This window comes from Bombina bombina, chromosome 1 (assembly GCF_027579735.1).
Source record: "Bombina bombina isolate aBomBom1 chromosome 1, aBomBom1.pri, whole genome shotgun sequence".
NCBI classification, from domain to species: Eukaryota; Metazoa; Chordata; class Amphibia; order Anura; family Bombinatoridae; genus Bombina; species Bombina bombina.
In genome coordinates, this window is record NC_069499.1 from 492,370,040 (window position 1) to 492,393,543 (window position 23,504).

Here is a 23,504-nt window from a genome sequence, read left to right on the forward strand (position 1 = left end):
CAAGGTAATTTATAGTGTTCTTATTGTGTTCAAAGGTGAATTCAATGCCTCTATCGTTCTCATTCAGATAGTCAATAAAGATAGGGACATCCAGTGTCCCCCCTTTCCACACAAACAGAAGATAGTCAATGAATCTCTTGTAAAAAACAATGTCCTGCCTGTGTGGATTCCTTTCTCCAAATATGTGGGTCCTCCTCCCACCAACCCATGAACAGGTTGGCGCAGGAGGGGGCAAACTTGGTCCCCATTGCTGTACCACACACTTTGAGAAAGAATTGTCCATTGAATTCAAAAAAGTTGTGAGTTAACAGAAAATCTGTGACCCTTAGTACAAAGTCACATAAGGCAAAATCACCGGTATGGTATTTATGCATAAAGTATTTCACAGCTTTGAGACCTTGCTCATGCAGAATGGATAAGTACAATGACTTGACGTCTACTATCACCCATACATAGCTGTCACACCATTCAATGTTGGAGACGAAACTGAGAACATGTTTTGTATCCAAAACAAAACTCGCTAGTAGTCTATTCATAGGCTGTAGTACAGCATCCAGCCACACTGACAAGTGCTCCAGGAGTGACCCGATACCGCTGACAATGGGTCTCCCCTTGACCTCAGTGAGGGATTTATGCACTTTGGGGAGGTGATTGAATATGGGCAATTGACGGGGAGGGCTGTGGACTTGTCGTATCGTAGAAGAAATCAATTTATCAGGTAAGCGTAAATTTCCTTTTCTTCTACAAGATACGACGAGTCCACGGATGTCATCCTTACTTATGGGATACAATACCAAAGCAACAGGACACGGATGAAAGGGAGGGACAAGACAGAGACCTAAACGGAAGGCACCACTGCTTGAAGAACTTTTCTCCCAAAAACAGCCTCAGAAGAAGCAAAAGTATCAAATTTGCAAATATTTGGAAAAAGTATGAAGGGACGACCAGGTAGCAGCCTTACAAATCTGTTCAACAAATGCATCGTTTTTACGATAGCCCTAGTAGAATGAGCCGTAATTCTTTCAGGAGGCTGATGTCCAGCAGTCTCATATGCCAGATGGATGATACTCCTCAGCCAAAAAGAAAGAGGTAGCCGTAGCTTTCTGACCCCTACGCTTTCCAGAATAAACAATGAATAATGAAGATGATTGACGGAAATCCTTAGTTGCCTGTAAGAAACTTCAAGGCACGAACCACGTCCAGGTTATGTAACAGACACTCCTTAGGAGGAGGATTAGGACACAAGGAAGGAACAACAATTTCCCGATTAATATTCTTATTAGAAACAACCTTGGGAAGAAAACCAGATTTAGTACGTAAAAACCTTATCAGAATGAAATATAAGATAAGTTGAATCACACCAACGCTGAAAGCTCAGAAACTCTTCGAGCAGAAGAAATAGCAACTAAAAACAGAACTTTCCAAGACAATAATTTAATATCTATGGAATGCATAGGTTCAAACAGGACCCCTTGAAGAACTAAATTTAAACTCCAGGGAGGAGTAACTGGTCTAAATACAGGCTTGATTCTAGAGAGCCTGACAAAAAGACTGAACATCTGGCACATCTGCCAAACGCTTGTGAAACAAAATTGACAAAGCAGAAATTTGTCCCTTTAAGGAACTTGCTGATAACCCTTTCTCCAATCCTTCTTGGAGAAAAGACAGAATCGTAGGAATCCTAACTTTACTCCATGAGTAACCCTTGGATTCACACCAATAAAGATATTTACGCCATATCTTATGATAGATTTTTCTAGTGACAGGCTTTCTAGCCTGTATCAAAGTATTGATGACTGAATCAGAGAATCCTCGCTTCGATAAAAATCAAGCGTTCAATCTCCACGCAGTCAGCTGCAGAGAAATTAGATTTGGATGTTGGAAAGGACCTTGAATGAGAAGGTCCTGTCTCAAAGGAAGTTTCCACGGTGGCAGAGAGGACATGTCCACTAAATCTACATACCAAGTTCAGATGAAATCTGCATACTCCCCCGGATGAAAGGTCTGTCGACTTAGAAAATCCGCTTCCCAGTTCTCTACTCCTGGGATGTAGATTGCTGACAGATGACAAAAGTGGGCCTCCGCCCATCTGATAATCTTGGATACTTTTATCATCGCTAAGGAACTCCTTGTTCCCCCTTGATGATTGATATATGCCACAGTCGTGATGTTGTCCGACTGGAATCTGATGAATTTGGCCGAAGCCAACTGAGGCCACGCCTGAAGAGCATTGAATATTGCTCTCAGTTCCAGAATATTGAGACTCTACCTGAGTCCAAACACCCTGAGCCTTCAGGGAATTCCAGACTGCCCCCCAGCCCAGTAGGCTGGCGTCCGTTGTCACTATTACCCACGAGGGTCTGCGGAAACAAGTCCCCTGGGACAGATGATCCGGCGACAACCACCAAAGAAGAGAGTCTCTGGTTTCTTGATCTAGATTTATCCGCTGAGATAAATCCGCATAATCCCCATTCCACTGTCCGAGCATGCACAGTTGCAGTGGTCTGAGATGAAAGCGAGCAAACGGAATGATGTCCATTGCCGCTACCATTAATCCAATTACTTCCATACACTGAGTCACTGATGGCCGAGGAATGGACTGAAGTGCTCGGCAAGTATTTAGAATCTTCTATTTCCTTACCTCCGTCAGGAATATTTTCATGGCTACCGAGTCTATCAAGAGTTCCCAGGAAAGGAACCCTTGTCTGTGGAACAAGTGAACTTTTCTCTATGTTCACCTTCCAACTGAGAAAGACAACACTGTGTCTGTGTAAGACTGTCAGTTGATAAGTTGACTCCTGGATTAGAATATCCTCCAGATAAGGCGCCACTGCTATGCCTCGCGGTCTGAGAACCGCCAAAAGAGACCCTAGAACCTTTGTGAAGATTCTGGGTGCTGTGGCCAACCCAAAGGGAAGAGCCACGAACTGATAATGTTTGTCCAGGAAGGCAAACCTTAGAAACTGATGATGATCCTTGTGGATAGGAATATGAAGGTAATCGCATCCTTCAAGTCCACAGTAGTCATATATTGACCCTCCTGGATCATTGGTAAAATTGTTTGTATAGTCTCCATCTTGAATGATGGAACTCTGAGAAACTTCTTTAGACACTTGAGGTCTAAAATGGGTCTGAAAGTTTTCTCTTTTATGGGAACCACAAATAGATTTGAGTAAAACCCCTGTCCCTGTTCCGATTTTGGAAAGGGACAAATTACCCCCATGGTAAAAAGGTCTTTTACACAGTTTAAGAACGCCTCTCTTTTTATCTGGTCTGCAGATAATCTTGAAAGATGAAATCTACCCCTTGGGAGAAAGTCCTTGAATTCCAATTGATAACCGTGGGTAACTTTCTAGTGCCCAGGGGTCCTGAACATCTCTTGCCCAAGCCTGGGCAAAGAAAGAGTCTGCCCACTACTAGATCCGGTCCCGGATCGGGGGCCGCCCCTTCATGCCGTCTTAGTAGCAAGCAGCGGGTTTTTTGGATTGTTTACCTTTATTCCAATTCTGGTTGGGTCTCCAGATTGACTTAGATTGGGAAAAATTCCCTTCCTGCTTTGTGGATGAAGAGGAAGCAGGGGGTCCTCCTTTAAAATTCCTTAAGGAACGAAAATTATTTTTTTTTACCCCTCATCTTAACAGACTTATCCTGAGGTAGAGCATGGCCTTTACCTCCTGTAATGTCCGAAATTATTTCCTTCAATTCAGGTCCAAAAAGGGTCTTACCTTTAAAGGGAATAGCTAAAAGATTTTTGATGACACGTCAGCAGACCAAGATTTAAGCCACAACGCGCTAAAATAGCAAATCCTGCATTTTTCGCCGCTAATTTAGCAATTTGAAAAACGGCATCAGTAATAAAAGAATTAGCCAGCTTAAGAGCCTTAATTCTATCCAAAATATCATCTAATAGAGTCTCAACCTTAAGAGACTCTTCCAGAGCCTCAAACCAAAAGGCTGCTGCAGTAGTTACTGGAACAATGCAAGCCGTAGGTTTTAAAAGAAACACCTGATTTACAAATAATTTCTTTAAAAGACCCTCTAATTTTGTATCCATAGGATCTTTGAAAGCACAACTGTCCTCAATAGGTATAGTCGTACGCTTAGCCAGGGTAGATATAGCTCCCTCCACCTTAGGGACCGTTTGCCAAGAGTCCCGAATGGTGTCTGATATGGGAAACATTTTCTTAAAATTAGGAGGAGGAGAGAACGGTATACCTGATCTATCCTATTCCTTCTTTACAATTTCCGAAATTCTTTTAGGAACCGGAAAAACATCAGTGTAAGTAGGCACCTCTAGATATTTATCCATCTTACACAATTTCTCTGGTGGTACCACAATAGGGTCACAATCACCCAGAGTCTCTAAAACCTCCCGAAGTAACAAGCGGAGGTGTTCAAGATTAAATTTAAAGAACATAGTGTCCAAATCTGTCTGAGGTAACATTCCCTGAGTCTGAAATCTCTCCCTCAGACAGTAATTCCCTGACCCCCAACTCAGAGCATTGTGAGGGTACATCAGAAATAGCTAATAAAGCATCAGAGGATTCAGTATTCACATTAATACCTGACCTACTGCGTTTACCCTGTAACATTGGTAATTTAGATAATACCTCAGTAAGGGTAGTTGACATAACTGCAGCCATCTCCTGCAGAGTAAATGAATTAGACGCACTAGAGGTACTGGGCGCCGCTTGTGTGGGCGTTAAAGGTTGTGACACTTGGGGAGAATTGGATGGCATATCCTGATTTTCTTCAAACTGAGATTCATCCTTAGACACACTATCTTTATTTAGAATATGCTCTTTACAATGTAAGGCCCTTTCAATACAAGAGGTACACAATGTAAGAGGAGGTTCCACAATGGCATCTAAACACATAGAACACAGATTCCTCAATGTCAGACATGTTGAACAGACCAATAAAAACCAAAAAAGTCGTTTAAACACTTTAATAAATGCTTTAAACAATTTATCAAAAAAACGTGTACTGTGCCTTTAAAAAATAAAGTGAAAAAAAATTTCAAAAGTGCGCAAAAACGTTAATTTGTCTTCAAAATTAACACAATCCTAAATAATCCTAAAATGATTGCACCCTAAATATTAAGGGAAGGATAAACTGCTAAACAGTATTTATAGCCATGTATAATAAGTCAGCACAAAAATACCCTCTGCAACTCGCCACAGCCCTGCTGTGGCGCCTACCTGCCCCCAGGGTACTTCAAGAAGACTCGATAACAATCCGGAGAGGAAGAACTCTGTTTAAGCCCCACCGGAGCTAAAGTCTGCTGCCTCCTAGCCAGAATACAGAGCGCGTCTGAGCGTGCGAAAATAAGCCCCGTCCATCAGGACCGATGACAGCGTAGGCCCAAACCACCGCATGGAGTAGCGATTACAACACTAGCCATGTGGAAACAATTACCCCTCAAGCACAAGCTACGGTCATAATGTAAATACACTAACCGCAACAAAACTCCCAGTGTCTTAATAATGATCTTACAGCAAACAGCCCTCTATCATTATAAGCTTGGCCATAAAAAATGTCAACATCATAAAATAAATAAATAGGTTTCAGTAACACCCTTAAGAAAGGTCCACTGCTTACCTCTTCCCTAACAGGGAATACATTTTCAGCCATTTTCTGACATACCAAGTCTCTGCAGAATAAAAAGGCTGCACATACCTCAATGCTGTTTGCAGCATGAATCGGTCTCCACACTGAAAAAGTCTCCTGTATTACCTTCAGATCTGTGGCAACCAACATGGATCTTAGTTACAGCTGGTAAGATCATCAACCTCAGGGCAGAATTCTTCTTCCAAATCCTCCCGAGGAAAAACAGTACTTACCGGTACCATTTAAAATAAAAAACTTCTTGATTGAAGAAACACCTCACTTTACCTCTTCCTAGTATAACACAGGCAAAGAGAATGACTGGGGGTGGAGGGGAGGAGCTATATATACAGCTCTTTGCCACTTCCTGTTAGCAGGAGGATAATATCCCACAAGGATGAAATCCGTGGCCTCGTCGTATCTTGTAGAAGGAAAAGCTGTCACCCCCGAAACGTGCTCAAGGCTGTAGCAAAAGGACAATTTATACGGGTGAAGAGAAATTGCACGCACAATAAGCAGTATGTTAAGGAAAGTAAGGAATTGGAGAGCAGACTTAGGGATAGAGGTTATGGACCCAGTATCATCAGCAAAGCTAGGGAATCTGTGAATAACCTGGACAGAGGTTTGTTATTGCCTAAGAATGAAGTAGTGGGCATGAATAAAGCCTTCAACAAGGGTCCACTCTTTATAACAGACTATTCAGAAGAATACGGTGAAATCTGTAATATCCTCAGGAAGCACTTCAAAATGCTTTTGGCAGATGATGACCTAGTTGATCTATCCAGGCAAGGTTGCCAATTTTCATATAAGAAATATATGTTATCACCAACCAAACTTAAAGTGTCCGAGCCAGGAGGATCAGCTTGGCTCACAGTCAAAGGGATGCACAAATGTAATTTCAGAGACTGTGTGGCCTGTGAGAAAGTGACGTGGTGGTACGTTTAGATCTACCACAACAGGGCAGCAGTTTGAAATAAATTCCTGTATTAATTGCAGGTCCAAATTTGTAATTTATCTGATTACCTGTGAACTGTGTGAAATACAGTATATAGGTTTAACTACGAGGGAGGTACGGTCTCTAATCAGGGAACATCTCTCCACTATTAGAACTGGCAGATCGAGTACACCCCTTGTACAACACTTTGTCCATTTGAAGCTATCTGTATTCTTATCATGTATCTGTACAGCTATTGAAAGGATATATACACCCCCAAGGGGAGGAGACAGAGAGAGGGCTCTGGGCAAACAGGTGGTGTTCTGGATTTTTAAATTAAAAACCAGAACACCATCGGGCCTAAACTCTACCTATGACTTGATTAACTATTGGCAGTAATAGGTCCAATAGTTTATTATGCAGGAAAATAGCTTTTGTGCGTTGATTTGAACCCCCTTGATGTGATTAGACCATGGCAGTAAAGGTCTATCTGCTATTATATATACTCAGAATGTAGCTTATGTGTAAATATGTGAACTTGGGATTACATACTAAGAACCAGGGAAAGATTATATATATATATATATATATATATATATATATATATATATATATATATATATATATATATATATATATATATATATATATATATATATATATATATATATATATATATATATATATATATCACAGAGATTTTTTTCCATGAGATTTAGAGTATCTAGGTAGGTTAAATATGTTACCCAGGAGTTCAGTTATTAGGGGGTCCTTTATTAAATGAAATCAAATTATATCACATGAACAGTGTAGTTCATATCCCTGAGTGCCCTTATAGCTTTAAGTAGTCATGTATATATGTTTTTCGGCAGTGGTATTGTCACGATATATAAAACACGCTCAGAGCAAATATATTAAGTTTGAACATATACATTTATGTTGCAATACAATATGATGTTATGTAACACCATTTTTGTTGCCTTCTTTAGATGCGCAAGTGTATTGCTACTTACCAAGTTATGTGATTGGTTTACTCAGGTGGCCAACGGGAGGTAAGAAGGCCCTTGAAAAAGGGCGCTTGATTTAAAATATTTTATTCAGCTAGCACTACGGCTAGGAAGCTAAAACGCGTCAGCTGTTGTACTTTCTTCCTCCCATTGCTAGCCATCTGACTGCTGTCTTTCAAAGAGGAAATTTGTACGAATAAATGACATATTTATTATTTAGTATAAGTTTGAAGATTTTATCATTGTAGCATTATTGTTGGTAATAAATGCTACTTGGACATCCACCGGTGCTCCTGTCTTCACTTTTTACCCAACGTAGAAAAGACAAAAAGATCTCTGTTTGAGAGTTTGCTTGTTAAAAAAAAAAAAAAAAAAAGAAGGAAAGGCTCCTGAAACAATGTGTCATCCAGGTAGGGCGACACTGCAATTCCCTGAGACCTGATCACAGCCAAGAGAGCCCACAGAACATTTGAGAAAATTCTGGGAGCTGTGGCAAGGACAAAAGGAAGAGCCACAAACTGAAAATGTTTGTCCAGAAAGGCAAATCTCAGGAACTTGTGATGATCCTTGTGGATGGGAACATGAAGATATGCATCCTTCAGGTCTATGGTCGTCATGAACAGACCCTCTTGGACCAAAGGAAGAATGGAACGAATGGTTTCCATTTTGAAGGACGGTACTCTGAGAAACTTATTGAGACACTTTAGGTCTAAAAAAGGACGAAAAGTTCCCTCTTTTTTGGGAACCACAAACAGATTGGAATAAAATCCTAGGCCCTGTTCCTGTAATGGAACTATCACTCCCATGGAGAAAAGGTCCTGAACGCCTCTCATTTTATCTGGTCTGCATATAATCTTGAGAGAAAGAACCTGCCCATGGGAGGAAAAGTTTTGAATTCTATTTTGTAACCCTGAGATACTATGTCCACAGCCCAAAAATCTGGGACATCTCCTATCCATTGACAAAACAGAGAAAGTCTGCCCCCCACATGATCCAAGTCCGGACCGGGGGCATCCCCTTCATGCTGACTTATACTCAGCAGCGGGTTTCTTTGATTGCTTCCCCTTGATCCAAGACAGACGACTTCCAAGAAGACTTGGACGGTTCCTGTTTGGACAAGGAAGACTTTCCTTTGAAGTTACGAAAGGAATGAAAATAACTTTGACGTCCTTTAGGTCTGTTGTTCTTATCTTGTGGTAGAAGAGACCCTTTCCAACCAGTAATATCAGAAATTATTTCTGCCAGACCCGGTCCAAGCAAGGTCTTACCCTTGTAAGGAAGCGCCAGAAGCTTGGTAACATCCGCTGACCAAGATTTTAGCCACATATCTTGGCTCCCAGTTTAATAACTTGCATGGCAGAATCAGAAATAAAGGAATTGGCTAGCCCAAGAGCCTTAATTCTGTCTTGAATCTCCTCCAAAGAAGTCTCTACCTGAAGTGAATCAGACAAGGCGTAGAACAAATAAGATGCCGCACTTGACACAGTGGCAATACAAACGGCAGGTTGCCATTGAAGACCTTGATGAACATACATCATCTTCAAATAAGTTTCCAGCTTTTTTCCATTGGATCCTTAAAAGAGCAGCTGTCCTCTAGGAATATTAGTTCTCTTAGCCAGAGTAGAAATGGCCCCTAATACTTTAGGCATCCTTAAAGGGACAGTACGCTGTAAAATTGTTTTTCCATTAATGTATTTGCAATGACTTGTTATACCAACTGCAGAGTATAAAATATTTGAGAAATTGCATTTTCGGGTTTGTGTATATGAAGTAGCTGGTTTTGTGCTTTGAAACCACAGCCTATTACAAGGGGTTGAACTTAAGGTAATATCAGATCTCATTATGTTATCACTTTTATGTACACAGACTTGCTTCCTTATCTTATAATTGTCCTGAACACCAAAGCTCAATACATAGAGAGAACAATGGACAATTATCATTTTATTACTTAACTATCCTGTATCCCACTGAGTGTGTAACTTCTTCTGCTGGCTGTGTTTACTTAGGCTTGTCAATAGCATATACTCCAGTATCAAATCTTTCAGTATAGGTTGGGAAACCACAAGCTAAATCAGCTATTTCAAATGCCAAAAGAGGGGTAAAGGAGCTACTTGCAACCAATTTAATACACTTTAGCAGGTAAAAAGGATCATTGTGAATAATTTAAAGGGGAGAAAGTTTTTGGGTGAACTGTCCCTTTAATGGGATACCTGAGCAGCAAATTCTGCAGGCAAATAAACTCCTCCAGGTTGCTGAGAGGAACTGCAGGGCACTGTAAGTGACGCCATAGTGGCTTGGGACGTTTGAGGAGAAAGCTGTGGCATTGCCTGAACAGCATCATCCTGAGAGACATTAGGCTCATTAGAAATAAAAATGTTGTCTTTACATTTCAAAGATTTATTTAGAAATTAAGTACAAAATTGCATAGGCACCACAATCTGGTTCTCTAGACAAAGCAGACAATTGTCCATATGAACAGCCTCCTGTTCCATGACCCACAATAGTTCTACCAACAATATAGGAAAGCTATTCTAACAAAAACAATCTTTAACAAAAACTAGGAGCACCTCTACACCTCAGCATTTAACTGAGGTGCCTAACTAACCCTCCGGTGGGGAAATTAGCAGTCAGCCCAAACGGAGATTTACAACAAAAACAGCGGTCTTACAGCACAATCCGTTCTGTGCAGACACTGCTCCAATTATACAAAGGACGGAAGAGGCGGTCACATGATCGGCTGAGCGAAACTGCGCCACGAATAAATAAAGTGCGTGCTCAAGCAGACTGCAAATGTAAAAATGACACCGTCAGAGTAAAGGCGCCAAACTCCTCTGTACTCTATCAGAAAAAGTATGACCGCTAAAAACAACATACCCCACAGTAAATTAGCATTTAAAGGACCAGTCAACACATTAGATTTGCATAATCAATAAATGCAAGGTAACAAGACAATGCAATATCACTTAGTCTGAACTTCAAATGAGTAGTAAAAATTTTTATAACAAATTTCAAAGATCTGTATATTTCCACTCCCCTTGTACCATGTGATAGCAATCAGCCAATCACAAATGCATATACGTATAGTCTGAATTCTTGCACATGCTCAGTAGGATCTGGTGACTCAAAAAATGTAAATATAAAAGACTGTGCACATTCTTGTAAAATTGTAAAGTTGTTTAAAATTACATGCTGTATCTGAATAATGAAAAATTTAACCTGAGTGTCCCTTTAACTGATCCACAAGCTCAATCTAATTCACATCAGCAAATATGCATATAAAGTAAAGAACGCATGAACCCCAGCCAGTTCTTAAAGAATACATGAGCCAATGGTTAACCCCTTCAAACAAGTGATTAACCCATCTCTGAAAACACATACATACATAGTGCCTGCATCCTGCCTAAAGCAATCCTTCAACTAAGGGTTATGTCCCAAAAAAAAATCTGCAGAGGGCTTATTTTATTAACTCCTTCAGTGCCAGTCTCCCACCAAGAAGACAAACAGCACTTACCTGCAATTCCAGCTTTCCGGTAGATAGACAGCTCACAAAGCGTGAAAGGAAGCACACTCCTTACAGAAACCTGTGGAAAAAAGAAACAGAGTAAACCTACTCTGACTTTATAAACTAGGGCAGCAAAAATGTTAGGAAAACGCAGCAAGGCCCACCTCACAAGTTCCTAACTGCTTTAAAGCCACCACTACCCTACTGAAGAGATTAACGTGAACTACAGCTAGACCCAAAAAATCTTGCTTGTAGCGAAAGAAATCAAATTTTCTTCAGACAACAAAACTTTACCTCCTCCATTGACAAAGGGAAAGCGAATGACTGGGGATTATGGGAAGGGGAGTGATACTTAACAGCTTTTCTGTGATGCTCTTTGCCTCCTCCTGCTGGCCAGGAGTGATATTCCCACTAGTAATTGATGACATTGTGGACTCTCCATATCTTAGGAAAGAAAATATGACTTTACAGTTCTATTTAATTCCCTTTCTTTCTTTCACTATGATCAAAACGGCACTCCCAGAGAACAGCTTTCTTCTCCAGATGAGTAAATTGCTAGAGGCTGGAATATAAGCAAGTGCGCCTGCTTTTCAATTGCTCAAAAGCTCTATCCTCATCTGGAGCAACAAGTGTTAAACATGCAGTAAAAGATATAGATTTTTATCAATAAACAAATTACTAATTATATTGTGCATTTTATTTTTACAGTAAGACATCAAAATAACTACAAACATTGTAAAAAAAAAAAAAAAAAAAAAAAAAAAAGGAATATGACAATGTAACATCCTTTTTTAAATGTCTACATTTTTTATTCAACAAAACTGCTGTGAAAAATTATATAGAATTAAGTTTCACAAGCTTGTCTCACATATGTTCTCCCTTAAAACAAAAATAGTGTGGCATACTAAAGAGCTATGAATCTGGCCGTATTTACAAGCTAGATTAATTACCTTTGCCAAGTTAGATATAATTTCTCGGCCTTCCACTCTAGCATAGTAGTCTTCATCAATCAGTAGAGGTTCAATGACTACAAGAATCTAAGAGGAAACAAAAACATTAATCAAAATTTGTTGATATGTGCAATTAATAGTGTCTTGTTTCGCAGTGCAGCTACATAAACTGCTGTAGAGAGAAAAATATATTCTGCTGCAGTTTCCACAGGTGTGTGAGCTGGTGTGGGTCAATGCAGTGCAAGGGGCTGCGTAGAACCGGCTAGAAGCGGTGGACCAACCGCGTAGTTAAAAAACAAAACGGTAAGCCGCTACCGAGCAACAGAAAACTTGAGCTTTATTCCAAAGTTAAAAAAAAGAGACAAATACACAAAGAAGATGGCTCTTTATGCTATTTCAAATTAAAAACTTATCTTCAACATATACTGGTACAATGTAGAAACCGATGTCTTCACCACATGCTTGTACAGACTATATGTGTTGTACATCATCCATGATGAATGCAAATATCTGATTAAATTTTGTTACATTCTACATTTTCTGGCACTGCAGAATAGTCTCCAAATGTGTAGATAACCAAGAAAGAATATACACGATCTTAACATACCTTATGTACATATGGTCTGACCAAGTCATCCAATTTATATAGGATTCGATCAATAACTTTTACAAGCAAGTGACGTTCCTGATCTTCAAGTGTTGGAGACATCAAAAGAGGCAGAATTTGATTGAATAGTGGGCCAGCTCCAAACTCTCGCGCTTTATCCGTTATTTGACGTAATGCTGCCTAAAGACGAGGAAAAAAAAATTTCTACCAAAAGTCTGAAACCAAATAAATAAATAATAAATAAAAAAATTATCACAGCACATGTACCTTCCTCATTGGGGGTGTACCATTCTTTATTTTGAGCAGTAGTTTCATGATCTTTCTTTCTTTCTGTTCCTCTGGGCTTAATGTTGATTCATCAACATCAACCTATTGCGGCATCAAATAAAGAGGATTCATTTGTTAAAAGATAAAAGCTCAGCATGAGCAACATGCAAAATATCAAACTTAACTACTACTAAACTACATTTATGATCTAATTTACAGGTATAGAAGAAAAATACATTCTCATCAGAAACAAAATAACTTACTAGAAGTTTGTCAAAATACTGAATGTCATCTGGTTTAAGGAATGGAAGATTTCCAGATGGTTGATCGCTGACATTTTTCATTGTTCTATCTTCAGTCTGCATATGGAACCCAGTCAAACCACCCAAAGGTGTTGGAGTTGCTGTTAGTTTACGAGCAGGAGTACGAATCGGAACATATCCGGCAGGAGGAGGAAGCACCTATCAAAAAATAAAGTTATATAACCAATATAAGTTTATATTGATAGATCAAAATTTGGCATCTAGTCAAAATAAAGGCCCTAGAACATTTAAAAAACAAAAACAAAAAAAACAATGTTACCTTGTAACCTTCAGGAAACATTGCATCCAATTCTTCATCAGACAGAGGACGATTTCTTTCATCAATCTCTCGTTCCCATCTCCATGCCTGAAGCTGTTCTGGAGTCATACTCATTATGTGGCCTAAAAAGGGAATGATGGAAAGGCAAAAACTATAAATGCATGTGATTTGAACATGAGGCAGTAAGCTAAAGAGTGTTTATTTGTTTTTTTATTGCATACCCTACTTTACCGGTTAACAATTCACAAAAGGAATATAGCACATAAACAAGTCAGCTTTATTTAATATACAAATTATCTATAAAGATATCTTAAGAACCGGCTTTATATAATCTGTATCACCAACCATGTAATATTATTTGATACATTAAAATATTATATGCTAGTTACCTACTTGAGATACAAATTTAAACAGAGCAAACAGAGGATGAGTTAAAACAAACCTGACAGAGTCAATGTGACCAGTGGTCAATAGATTATACATGCATACCATTTGTATATTCAGACCCACAATAGGTATGTGTGCATCATATAGATGCCAGATTGTTAGACAGTGACAATGTCTGTAACTATCATCTGCTGGTGCGAGGGGAGGGAAAGCGTGAGGTAGTAGTGCGAGAGTAGAGTTATAATCACTACAAAAAAAATAAATATTTTTATAAAATATATGTATTAATAGGTAGTACTGAAGATGGCCGCAATTAGTGGGAATGTTAAAGAGCTATGAGGGGGTGGGGCATTAGGGAGGTGCTATTTGAAGAATGTCAGTTTAAAATTAAATGTGGGGAGTTAAATACACAACAACGCGGGTGTACTTTTAGCAGTAATACAAGGGCTTCTTACCTGGAGTTGGAGTTGCCATGTTCATGGCAGGTGTGCCAATAGGTGTTTTGCCTGGTGTCAAAACTGGAGTGCTACCACCCATCTGACTAGCGGGTGTTTCATCCCAACGTGACTTTCTCTTACTTGCCCCAGGTGTTGGAGTTTCGCCAATTGAGTCACCACCACGATCTGTGCGAGGAGTTTCTGCCCATCCACTTCCATGACCCGGAGTATCTTAGGAAATAACGTGAGTTTTAATTAAATCTACTGCTTAAAAAAAAAAACAAAAAAAAAAACTTACTAATGAACAGGGTGGAGGCTAAAGACCTTTGTGGGGGGGTGGATACTTACCACGCTCTGTTTTCGGTGTTTCATCCCATCTGTTTTTACGTGCACTTGAAGTTGCCCCTCCATGACCTGGTGTTACATGGCCAGGAGTATCACCACGACCTGGTGTTGCAGCACCAGTTGGTGTATGACTAGGAGTGGGATCCCAAATTTTTGAGCCAGGAGTGGCTCCAGGTGTTTCACTTCCCTTTGAACGGCCAGGAGTTTCATCCCATCTTAAAGATGAAGGTGTATGTCCAGGAGTCTTAAGAAAATAAAATCTAATTATTAGTTTGTACGATTCATCCAAAAAAAAAAAAAATAATTTTTTTTGAAATAGCATTGGCTAAAACAAAATAAATATTACTACCAGAACAGCAAACTTTACTGTTCCTTTTTTTTTTTTAAAATAAAATTATTTTGGTTCCTAAATGTTAATCATAGCACTACTGAATGGACAATCATGTTTTTCATGTTGATTGAACATGGTTTGTTTCCAAGAACACTTTGGGTTGCCACAATTTATTTTAGTTATTGTTCTTATTATGCTGCATAAGCATATGAAAGACAATAAGTGAAAGGTCCCTGGATTAGGCAAACAAGTAGTGCAGTATCATAATGCCTCTCTAGTCAAATATTAGAATACATTAAAAATGTGTGTATTAGTGAAAAGATTAGGCTTAATATGAATACAACATCATTCTTACGAATAATACAAAAACAGAATTTATGTTTACCTGATAAATTACTTTCTCCAACGGTGTGTCCGGTCCACGGCGTCATCCTTACTTGTGGGATATTCTCCTCCCCAACAGGAAATGGCAAAGAGCCCAGCAAAGCTGGTCACATGATCCCTCCTAGGCTCCGCCTTCCCCAGTCATTCGGCCGACGTAAAGGAGGAATATTTGCATAGGAGAAACCATATGATACCGTGGTGACTGTAGTTAAAGAAAATAAATTATCAGACCTGATTAAAAAACCAGGGCGGGCCGTGGACCGGACACACCGTTTGAGAAAGTAATTTATCAGGTAAACATAAATTCTGTTTTCTCCAACATAGGTGTGTCCGGTCCACGGCGTCATCCTTACTTGTGGGAACCAATACCAAAGCTTTAGGACACGGATGAAGGGAGGGAGCAAATCAGGTCACCTAGATGGAAGGCACCACGGCTTGCAAAACCTTTCTCCCAAAAATAGCCTCAGAAGAAGCAAAAGTATCAAACTTGTAAAATTTAGTAAAAGTGTGCAGTGAAGACCAAGTCGCTGCCTTACATATCTGATCAACAGAAGCCTCGTTCTTGAAGGCCCATGTGGAAGCCACAGCCCTAGTGGAATGAGCTGTGATTCTGTCAGGAGGCTGCCGTCCGGCAGTCTCGTAAGCCAATCTGATGATGCTTTTAATCCAAAAAGAGAGAGAGGTAGAAGTTGCTTTTTGACCTCTCCTTTTACCAGAATAAACAACAAACAAGGAAGATGTTTGTCTAAAATCCTTTGTAGCATCTAAATAGAATTTTAGAGCACGAACAACATCCAAATTGTGCAACAAACGTTCCTTCTTTGAAACTGGATTCGGACACAAAGAAGGCACGACTATCTCCTGGTTAATGTTTTTGTTAGAAACAACTTTCGGAAGAACTGAAAGAACTAAATTGAGACTCCAAGGAGGAGTCAAAGGTTTGTAAACAGGCTTGATTCTAACCAGAGCCTGAACAAAGGCGTGAACATCTGGCACAGCTGCCAGCTTTTTGTGAAGTAACACAGACAAGGCAGAAATCTGTCCCTTCAAGGAACTTGCAGATAATCCTTTCTCCAAACCTTCTTGAAGAAAGGATAGAATCTTAGGAATTTTTACCTTGTCCCAAGGGAATCCTTTAGATTCACACCAACAGATATATTTTTTCCATATTTTGTGGTAAATTTTTCTAGTTACAGGCTTTCTGGCCTGAACAAGAGTATCAATGACAGAATCTGAGAATCCTCGCTTTGATAAGATCAAGCGTTCAATCTCCAAGCAGTCAGTTGGAGTGAGACCAGATTCGGATGTTCGAACGGACCTTGAACAAGAAGGTCTCGTCTCAAAGGTAGCTTCCATGGTGGAGCCGATGACATATTCACCAGGTCTGCATACCAAGTCCTGCGTGGCCACGCAGGAGCTATCAAGATCACCGATGCCCTCTCCTGATTGATCCTGGCTACCAGCCTGGGGATGAGAGGAAACGGCGGGAATACATAAGCTAGTTTGAAGGTCCAAGGTGCTACTAGTGCATCTACTAGAGTCGCCCTGGGATCCCTGGATCTGGACCCGTAGCAAGGAACCTTGAAGTTCTGACGAGAGGCCATCAGATCCATGTCTGGAATGCCCCACAGTTGAGTAATTTGGGCAAAGATTTCCGGATGGAGTTCCCACTCCCCCGGATGAAATGTCTGACGACTCAGAAAATCCGCTTCCCAATTTTCCACTCCTGGGATGTGGATTGCAGACAAGTGGCAGGAGTGAGTCTCCGCCCATTGAATGATTTTGGTCACTTCTTCCATCGCCAGGGAACTCCTTGTTCCCCCCTGATGGTTGATGTACGCAACAGTTGTCATGTTGTCTGATTGAAACCGTATGAACTTGGCCTTTGCTAGCTGAGGCCAAGCCTTGAGAGCATTGAATATCGCTCTCAGTTCCAGAATATTTATCGGTAGAAGAGATTCTTCCCGAGACCAAAGACCCTGAGCTTTCAGGGGTCCCCAGACCGCGCCCCAGCCCACCAGACTGGCGTCGGTCATGACAATGACCCACTCTGGTCTGCGGAAGCTCATCCCCTGTGACAGGTTGTCCAGGGACAGCCACCAACGGAGTGAATCTCTGGTCCTCTGATTTACTTGTATCGTCGGAGACAAGTCTGTATAGTCCCCATTCCACTGACTGAGCATGCACAGTTGTAATGGTCTTAGATGAATGCGCGCAAAAGGAACTATGTCCATTGCCGCTACCATCAAACCTTATTACTTCCATGCACTGCGCTATGGAAGGAAGAGGAACAGAATGAAGTATTTGACAAGAGTTCAGAAGTTTTGTTTTTCTGGCCTCTGTCAGAAAAATCCTCATTTCTAAGGAGTCTATTATTGTTCCCAAGAAGGGAACCCTTGTTGACGGAGATAGAGAACTCTTTTCTACGTTCACTTTCCATCCGTGAGATCTGAGAAAGGCCAGGACAATGTCCGTGTGAGCCTTTGCTTGAGGAAGGGACGACGCTTGAATCAGAATGTCGTCCAAGTAAGGTACTACTGCAATGCCCCTTGGTCTTAGCACCGCTAGAAGGGACCCTAGTACCTTTGTGAAAATCCTTGGAGCAGTGGCTAATCCGAACGGAAGTGCCACAAACTGGTAATGCTTGTCCAGGAATGCGAACCTTAGGAACCGATGATGTTCCTTGTGGATAGGAATATGTAGATAAGCATCCTTTAAATCCACCGTGGTCATGAATTGACCTTCCTGGATGGAAGGAAGAATTGTTCGAATGGTTTCCATTTTGAACGATGGAACCTTGAGAAACTTGTTTAGGATCTTGAGATCTAAGATTGGTCTGAACGTTCCCTCTTTTTTGGGAACTACGAACAGATTGGAGTAGAACCCCATCCCTTGTTCTCCTAATGGAACAGGATGAATCACTCCCATTTTTAACAGGTCTTCTACACAATGCAAGAATGCCTGTTTTTTTATGTGGTCTGAAGACAATTGAGACCTGTGGAACCTCCCCCTTGGGGGAAGCCCCTTGAATTCCAGAAGATAACCTTGGGAGACTATTTCTAGCGCCCAAGGATCCAGAACATCTCTTGCCCAAGCCTGAGCGAAGAGAGAGAGTCTGCCCCCCACCAGATCCGGTCCCGGATCGGGGGCCAACATCTCATGCTGTCTTGGTAGCAGTGGCAGGTTTCTTGGCCTGCTTTCCTTTGTTCCAGCCTTGCATTGGTCTCCAGGCTGGTTTGGCTTGAGAAGTATTACCCTCCTGCTTAGAGGACGTAGCACTTGGGGCTGGTCCGTTTCTGCGAAAGGGACGAAAATTAGGTTTATTTTTGGCCTTGAAAGACCTATCCTGAGGAAGGGCGTGGCCCTTGCCCCCAGTGATATCAGAGATAATCTCTTTCAAGTCAGGGCCAAACAGCGTTTTCCCCTTGAAAGGAATGTTAAGCAATTTGTTCTTGGAAGACGCATCCGCTGACCAAGATTTTAACCAAAGCGCTCTGCGCGCCACAATAGCAAACCCAGAATTTTTCGCCGCTAACCTAGCCAATTGCAAAGTGGCGTCTAGGGTGAAAGAATTAGCCAATTTGAGAGCACGAATTCTGTCCATAATCTCCTCATAAGAAGAAGAATTATTATTGATCGCCTTTTCTAGCTCATCGAACCAGAAACACGCGGCTGTAGTGACAGGGACAATGCATGAAATTGGTTGTAGAAGGTAACCTTGCTGAACAAACATCTTTTTAAGCAAACCTTCTAATTTTTTATCCATAGGATCTTTGAAAGCACAACTATCTTCTATGGGTATAGTGGTGCGTTTGTTTAGAGTAGAAACCGCCCCCTCGACCTTGGGGACTGTCTGCCATAAGTCCTTTCTGGGGTCGACCATAGGAAACAATTTTTTAAATATGGGGGGAGGGACGAAAGGTATACCGGGCCTTTCCCATTCTTTATTTACAATGTCCGCCACCCGCTTGGGTATAGGAAAAGCTTCGGGGGGCCCCGGGACCTGTAGGAACTTGTCCATTTTACATAGTTTCTCTGGAATGACCAAATTCTCACAATCATCCAGAGTGGATAACACCTCCTTAAGCAGAGCACGGAGATGTTCCAACTTAAATTTAAATGTAATCACATCAGGTTCAGCTTGTTGAGAAATTTTCCCTGAATCTGAAATTTCTCCCTCAGACAAAACCTCCCTGGCCCCCTCAGACTGGTGTAGGGGCCCTTCAGAACCAATATCATCAGCGTCCTCATGCTCTTCAGTATTTTCTAAAACAGAGCAGTCGCGCTTTCGCTGATAAGTGGGCATTTTGGCTAAAATGTTTTTGATAGAATTATCCATTACAGCCGTTAATTGTTGCATAGTAAGGAGTATTGGCGCGCTATATGTACTAGGGGCCTCCTGTGTGGGCAAGACTGGTGTAGACGAAGGAGGGGATGATGCAGTACCATGCTTACTCCCCTCACTTGAGGAATCATCTTGGGCATCATTTTCTCTAAATTTTGTGTCACATAAATCACATCTATTTAAATGAGAAGGAACCTTGGCTTCCCCACATTCAGAACACAGTCTATCTGGTAGTTCAGACATGTTAAACAGGCATAAACTTGATAACAAAGTACAAAAAACGTTTTAAAATAAAACCGTTACTGTCACTTTAAATTTTAAACTGAACACACTTTATTACTGCAATTGCGAAAAAGTATGAAGGAATTGTTCAAAATTCACCAAAATTTCACCACAGTGTCTTAAAGCCTTAAAAGTATTGCACACCAAATTTGGAAGCTTTAACCCTTAAAAAAACGGAACCGGAGCCGTTTTTATATTTAACCCCTTTACAGGTCCCTGGTATCTGCTTTGCTGAGACCCAACCAAGCCCAAAGGGGAATACGATACCAAATGACGCCTTCAGAAAGTCTTTTCTATGTATCAGAGCTCCTCACACATGCATCTGCATGTCATGCTTCTCAAAAACAAGTGCGCAATACAGGCGCGAAAATGAGACTCTGCCTATGACTAGGGAAAGCCCCTAGACAATAAGGTGTCCAATACAGTGCCTGCCGGTTATTTTACAAAATTCCCAAGATTAAAATAATTCCTCAAGGCTATGGAGTATAAAATATGTTTATATATAAATCGATTTAGCCCAGAAATGTCTACAGTCTTAAAAAGCCCTTGCGAAGCCCTTTTTTTCTGTCTGTAATAAAAATGGCTTACCGGATCCCATAGGGAAAATGACAGCTTCCAGCATTACATCGTCTTGTTAGAATGTGTCATACCTCAAGCAGCAAAAGTCTGCTCACTGTTCCCCCAACTGAAGTTAATTCCTCTCAACAGTCCTGTGTGGAAACAGCCATCGATTTTAGTAACGGTTGCTAAAATCATTTTCCTCTTACAAACAGAAATCTTCATCTCTTTTCTGTTTCAGAGTAAATAGTACATACCAGCACTATTTTAAAATAACAAACTCTTGATTGAATAATAAAAACTACAGTTAAACACTAAAAAACTCTAAGCCATCTCCGTGGAGATGTTGCCTGTACAACGGCAAAGAGAATGACTGGGGAAGGCGGAGCCTAGGAGGGATCATGTGACCAGCTTTGCTGGGCTCTTTGCCATTTCCTGTTGGGGAGGAGAATATCCCACAAGTAAGGATGAAGCCGTGGACCGGACACACCTATGTTGGAGAAAACATAATTATACCCATTTTAAAGGTTAAAAAACTGGTAACAGCTACTAATCTGCTCACTGGAACAAAAGTTTGCAAACAGACCTCTAGCATAAATACTCATTCTACAAAGGGTATATAAAGACTTCATATAGTTTATTTAAAAAAAAAAAAAAAAAAAAGTAATAATGCTTTGACTTCACTATTACAAGTAATATGATATGCTGAATTAAGTACAACGACCTCCGCTTGATCCCAGCTTGACATTTTTTTCGGTGTTGACCCAGGAGTCGGAGTCTGATTCTGATCTGCTGTTTGATCCCATCGTCGCTTGCGTTTTGCAGCTTGAGATGCTGCAGATGCAGCTGATCCATTTACTACTTTCAATTCTCCAGACTTTGCTTTCTCAGCTATCTGCTGTCTAATTTCCCTCTGTACAAAATAAATAAAATAAGCATTAATAGGTCTACAATGAATAAAACAAATTAATCTTTATTTAAAAGACAGACATCCCTTTAAAGAAAAAAAAAAATGCTTACATTACAGTAAATTAAAGGTTTACTTTCCAACTGCTAAACAGAAATGAACATACCTCCTCTTTTGTCACATGCTGCTCTCGCATTACATCTTTGTATGTTCTTGCATTTATTTGGGGATCTGGTGTCTTGCCTCCTACAGAAAAAAATAGCAACAGGGAACAGAAGTCAATTATTTCAAATGATTATTTTAAATTATCTCCTTAACAAAACTTGATCTAGCAATAAAACTAATCCATCTTAACATTTTGTATTTAAGATTAAATTAATTTCAAATTAAATACTTCTTACTTTAAAGAGCTGACGGTCTAAGTAACCTGTTTGAACACAAACATCTACAGTTTAAAGCATTTTCTTAATGCAGATAAAAGTAAAATGACAAAACAGTGTAGAATCTTCAGTGATGGGTTCCGTGGTTGCTAATCCAGAATACGTACACTTTCGTGCCTTTGTCTCCATCAGCAGTTCTGACTTCAAGCAGCAGAATAGAAGCCTAGAAAATCATCTCTTTACCATTAGTAACACTTTGGAAAATGTATACTCATAAACATTACCTGGGTAAGGCTTTTAAAATCCAACACACACTATGCCTAAACTTGGCTCCAAAAATGCTAAGTCTAGTGTAGGTCAAGAATTTATGGACAATTCAAAGCATCAATTGGGTGTACATGTGCAGAATTATCTATACACATTGTTTACAATGCTGGAAATTACTGTCACAAGAGGGGTTTGAGGGACACATGGGCAACACCTGTAGGTGTTTAAAGGGCAGTAGACTGGCTGAGATCATGAGATAGGTGTAATGTTAACTCTCCCGATTTATTTTTCTTTACCATAAACTCCATCTCAACTTTTACATTACTCTTCCATAATATAAGGGCACCAATATATGTTCTTGAAACATTTCTTACAAATAACACCAACAAAACTACAAAATGTACGGGTAAAGGAAAAGATTGCCAGATATATGTAATAATCAAAGGATGTGTAGAAGGGTGCCATAAAATCTATATTGGGAACACTATAAAGAATTTAAGCATTTTCTATATTGGAGACCATGCCCAATTGGTAGTGTCACTCAGACACATGATTTGAAAGAACTTCCTTTGGATTACTTTGTCACCATTAGCTACACAGGATGTGTTGCACTGCACCCTTAAGAATGCAGACAGGACTGGCATTTAGCAGTACTGCTGTAGGAAAGAAATTAAGGACAGTTAGTATGGGCCTGTGAATTCTGACAAGCATAATTTATACAATTACACAAACACCAAAACCCATCCCTATTACATGCAGGTTACAATGTTATCAGAATAACCTGCATTCTTCCTTAAACCCTTTACTGTGGAGAATGTATCAAATTGCAACATCTCCATCAGTAAAAGGAATAACATGGGATCCATTTTTGTTATTATTGCTCATGTAACTTCTTAAAATTATGTTTTTTGTTTTGATTTTTTAAAAATGAGAAGTTACTTAAAGATTTTTTCCAAAACAAATCTACTTAGATATCCAATTTTCCACGCATTGCAAAATAATTTGCCATGCCAGTTTAACCATTTGCATTTCTGCATCATAAGCTTATTCCTTATATGGTAAGCTATAAGCATGACCACAGAAAATAAAAAGGTTAAAAAGTATAAAAAAAATAAGATAGAAAAAGAAAAGCACTCAGTACAAAAAAAAAAATTAAAGTGTTTAGTATTTACCATCTGCAAAGGGATCTAGACGCTCAGGAGAAATAATCATCATCCGCCTGTGCTTTTTGTATTCATCTTCCCGATCTGCAATCTTTTGTGGTCGATGCTCAGCAAATGGATCATACTGGAGGGGGGGGGGGAGTTAAAGCAGTTTATCAACGGGACTTGGGTAAATGTGGAAAACAAATACACCTGTGAGTAACAGATGCACACAACAATCATGTTACAACTCTGTTGTGTTAAGTACAACTTTCAAACTCAT

The 23,504-nt window shown here is 40.1% G+C and overlaps 1 protein-coding gene across 2 annotated transcripts in view; it reads right to left on the bottom strand.

Annotated features, from left to right (window-relative positions):
* SF3B1 (splicing factor 3b subunit 1) overlaps positions 1-23,504 on the bottom strand; it is a 143,148-nt gene that overhangs the window by 24,708 nt on the left and 94,936 nt on the right. The window contains exons 4-13 of one of the 2 annotated variants that reach the window (XM_053698558.1): positions 23,252-23,366; positions 21,599-21,678; positions 21,247-21,438; positions 14,629-14,869; positions 14,299-14,511; positions 13,457-13,578; positions 13,138-13,335; positions 12,875-12,976; positions 12,608-12,787; positions 12,001-12,087 (exon numbers count right to left, since the gene is read on the bottom strand). In XM_053698558.1, coding sequence (XP_053554533.1) covers positions 12,001-12,087; positions 12,608-12,787; positions 12,875-12,976; positions 13,138-13,335; positions 13,457-13,578; positions 14,299-14,511; positions 14,629-14,869; positions 21,247-21,438; positions 21,599-21,678; positions 23,252-23,366 — 1,530 coding nt within the window. The other variant, XM_053698560.1, reaches the window with a different exon arrangement.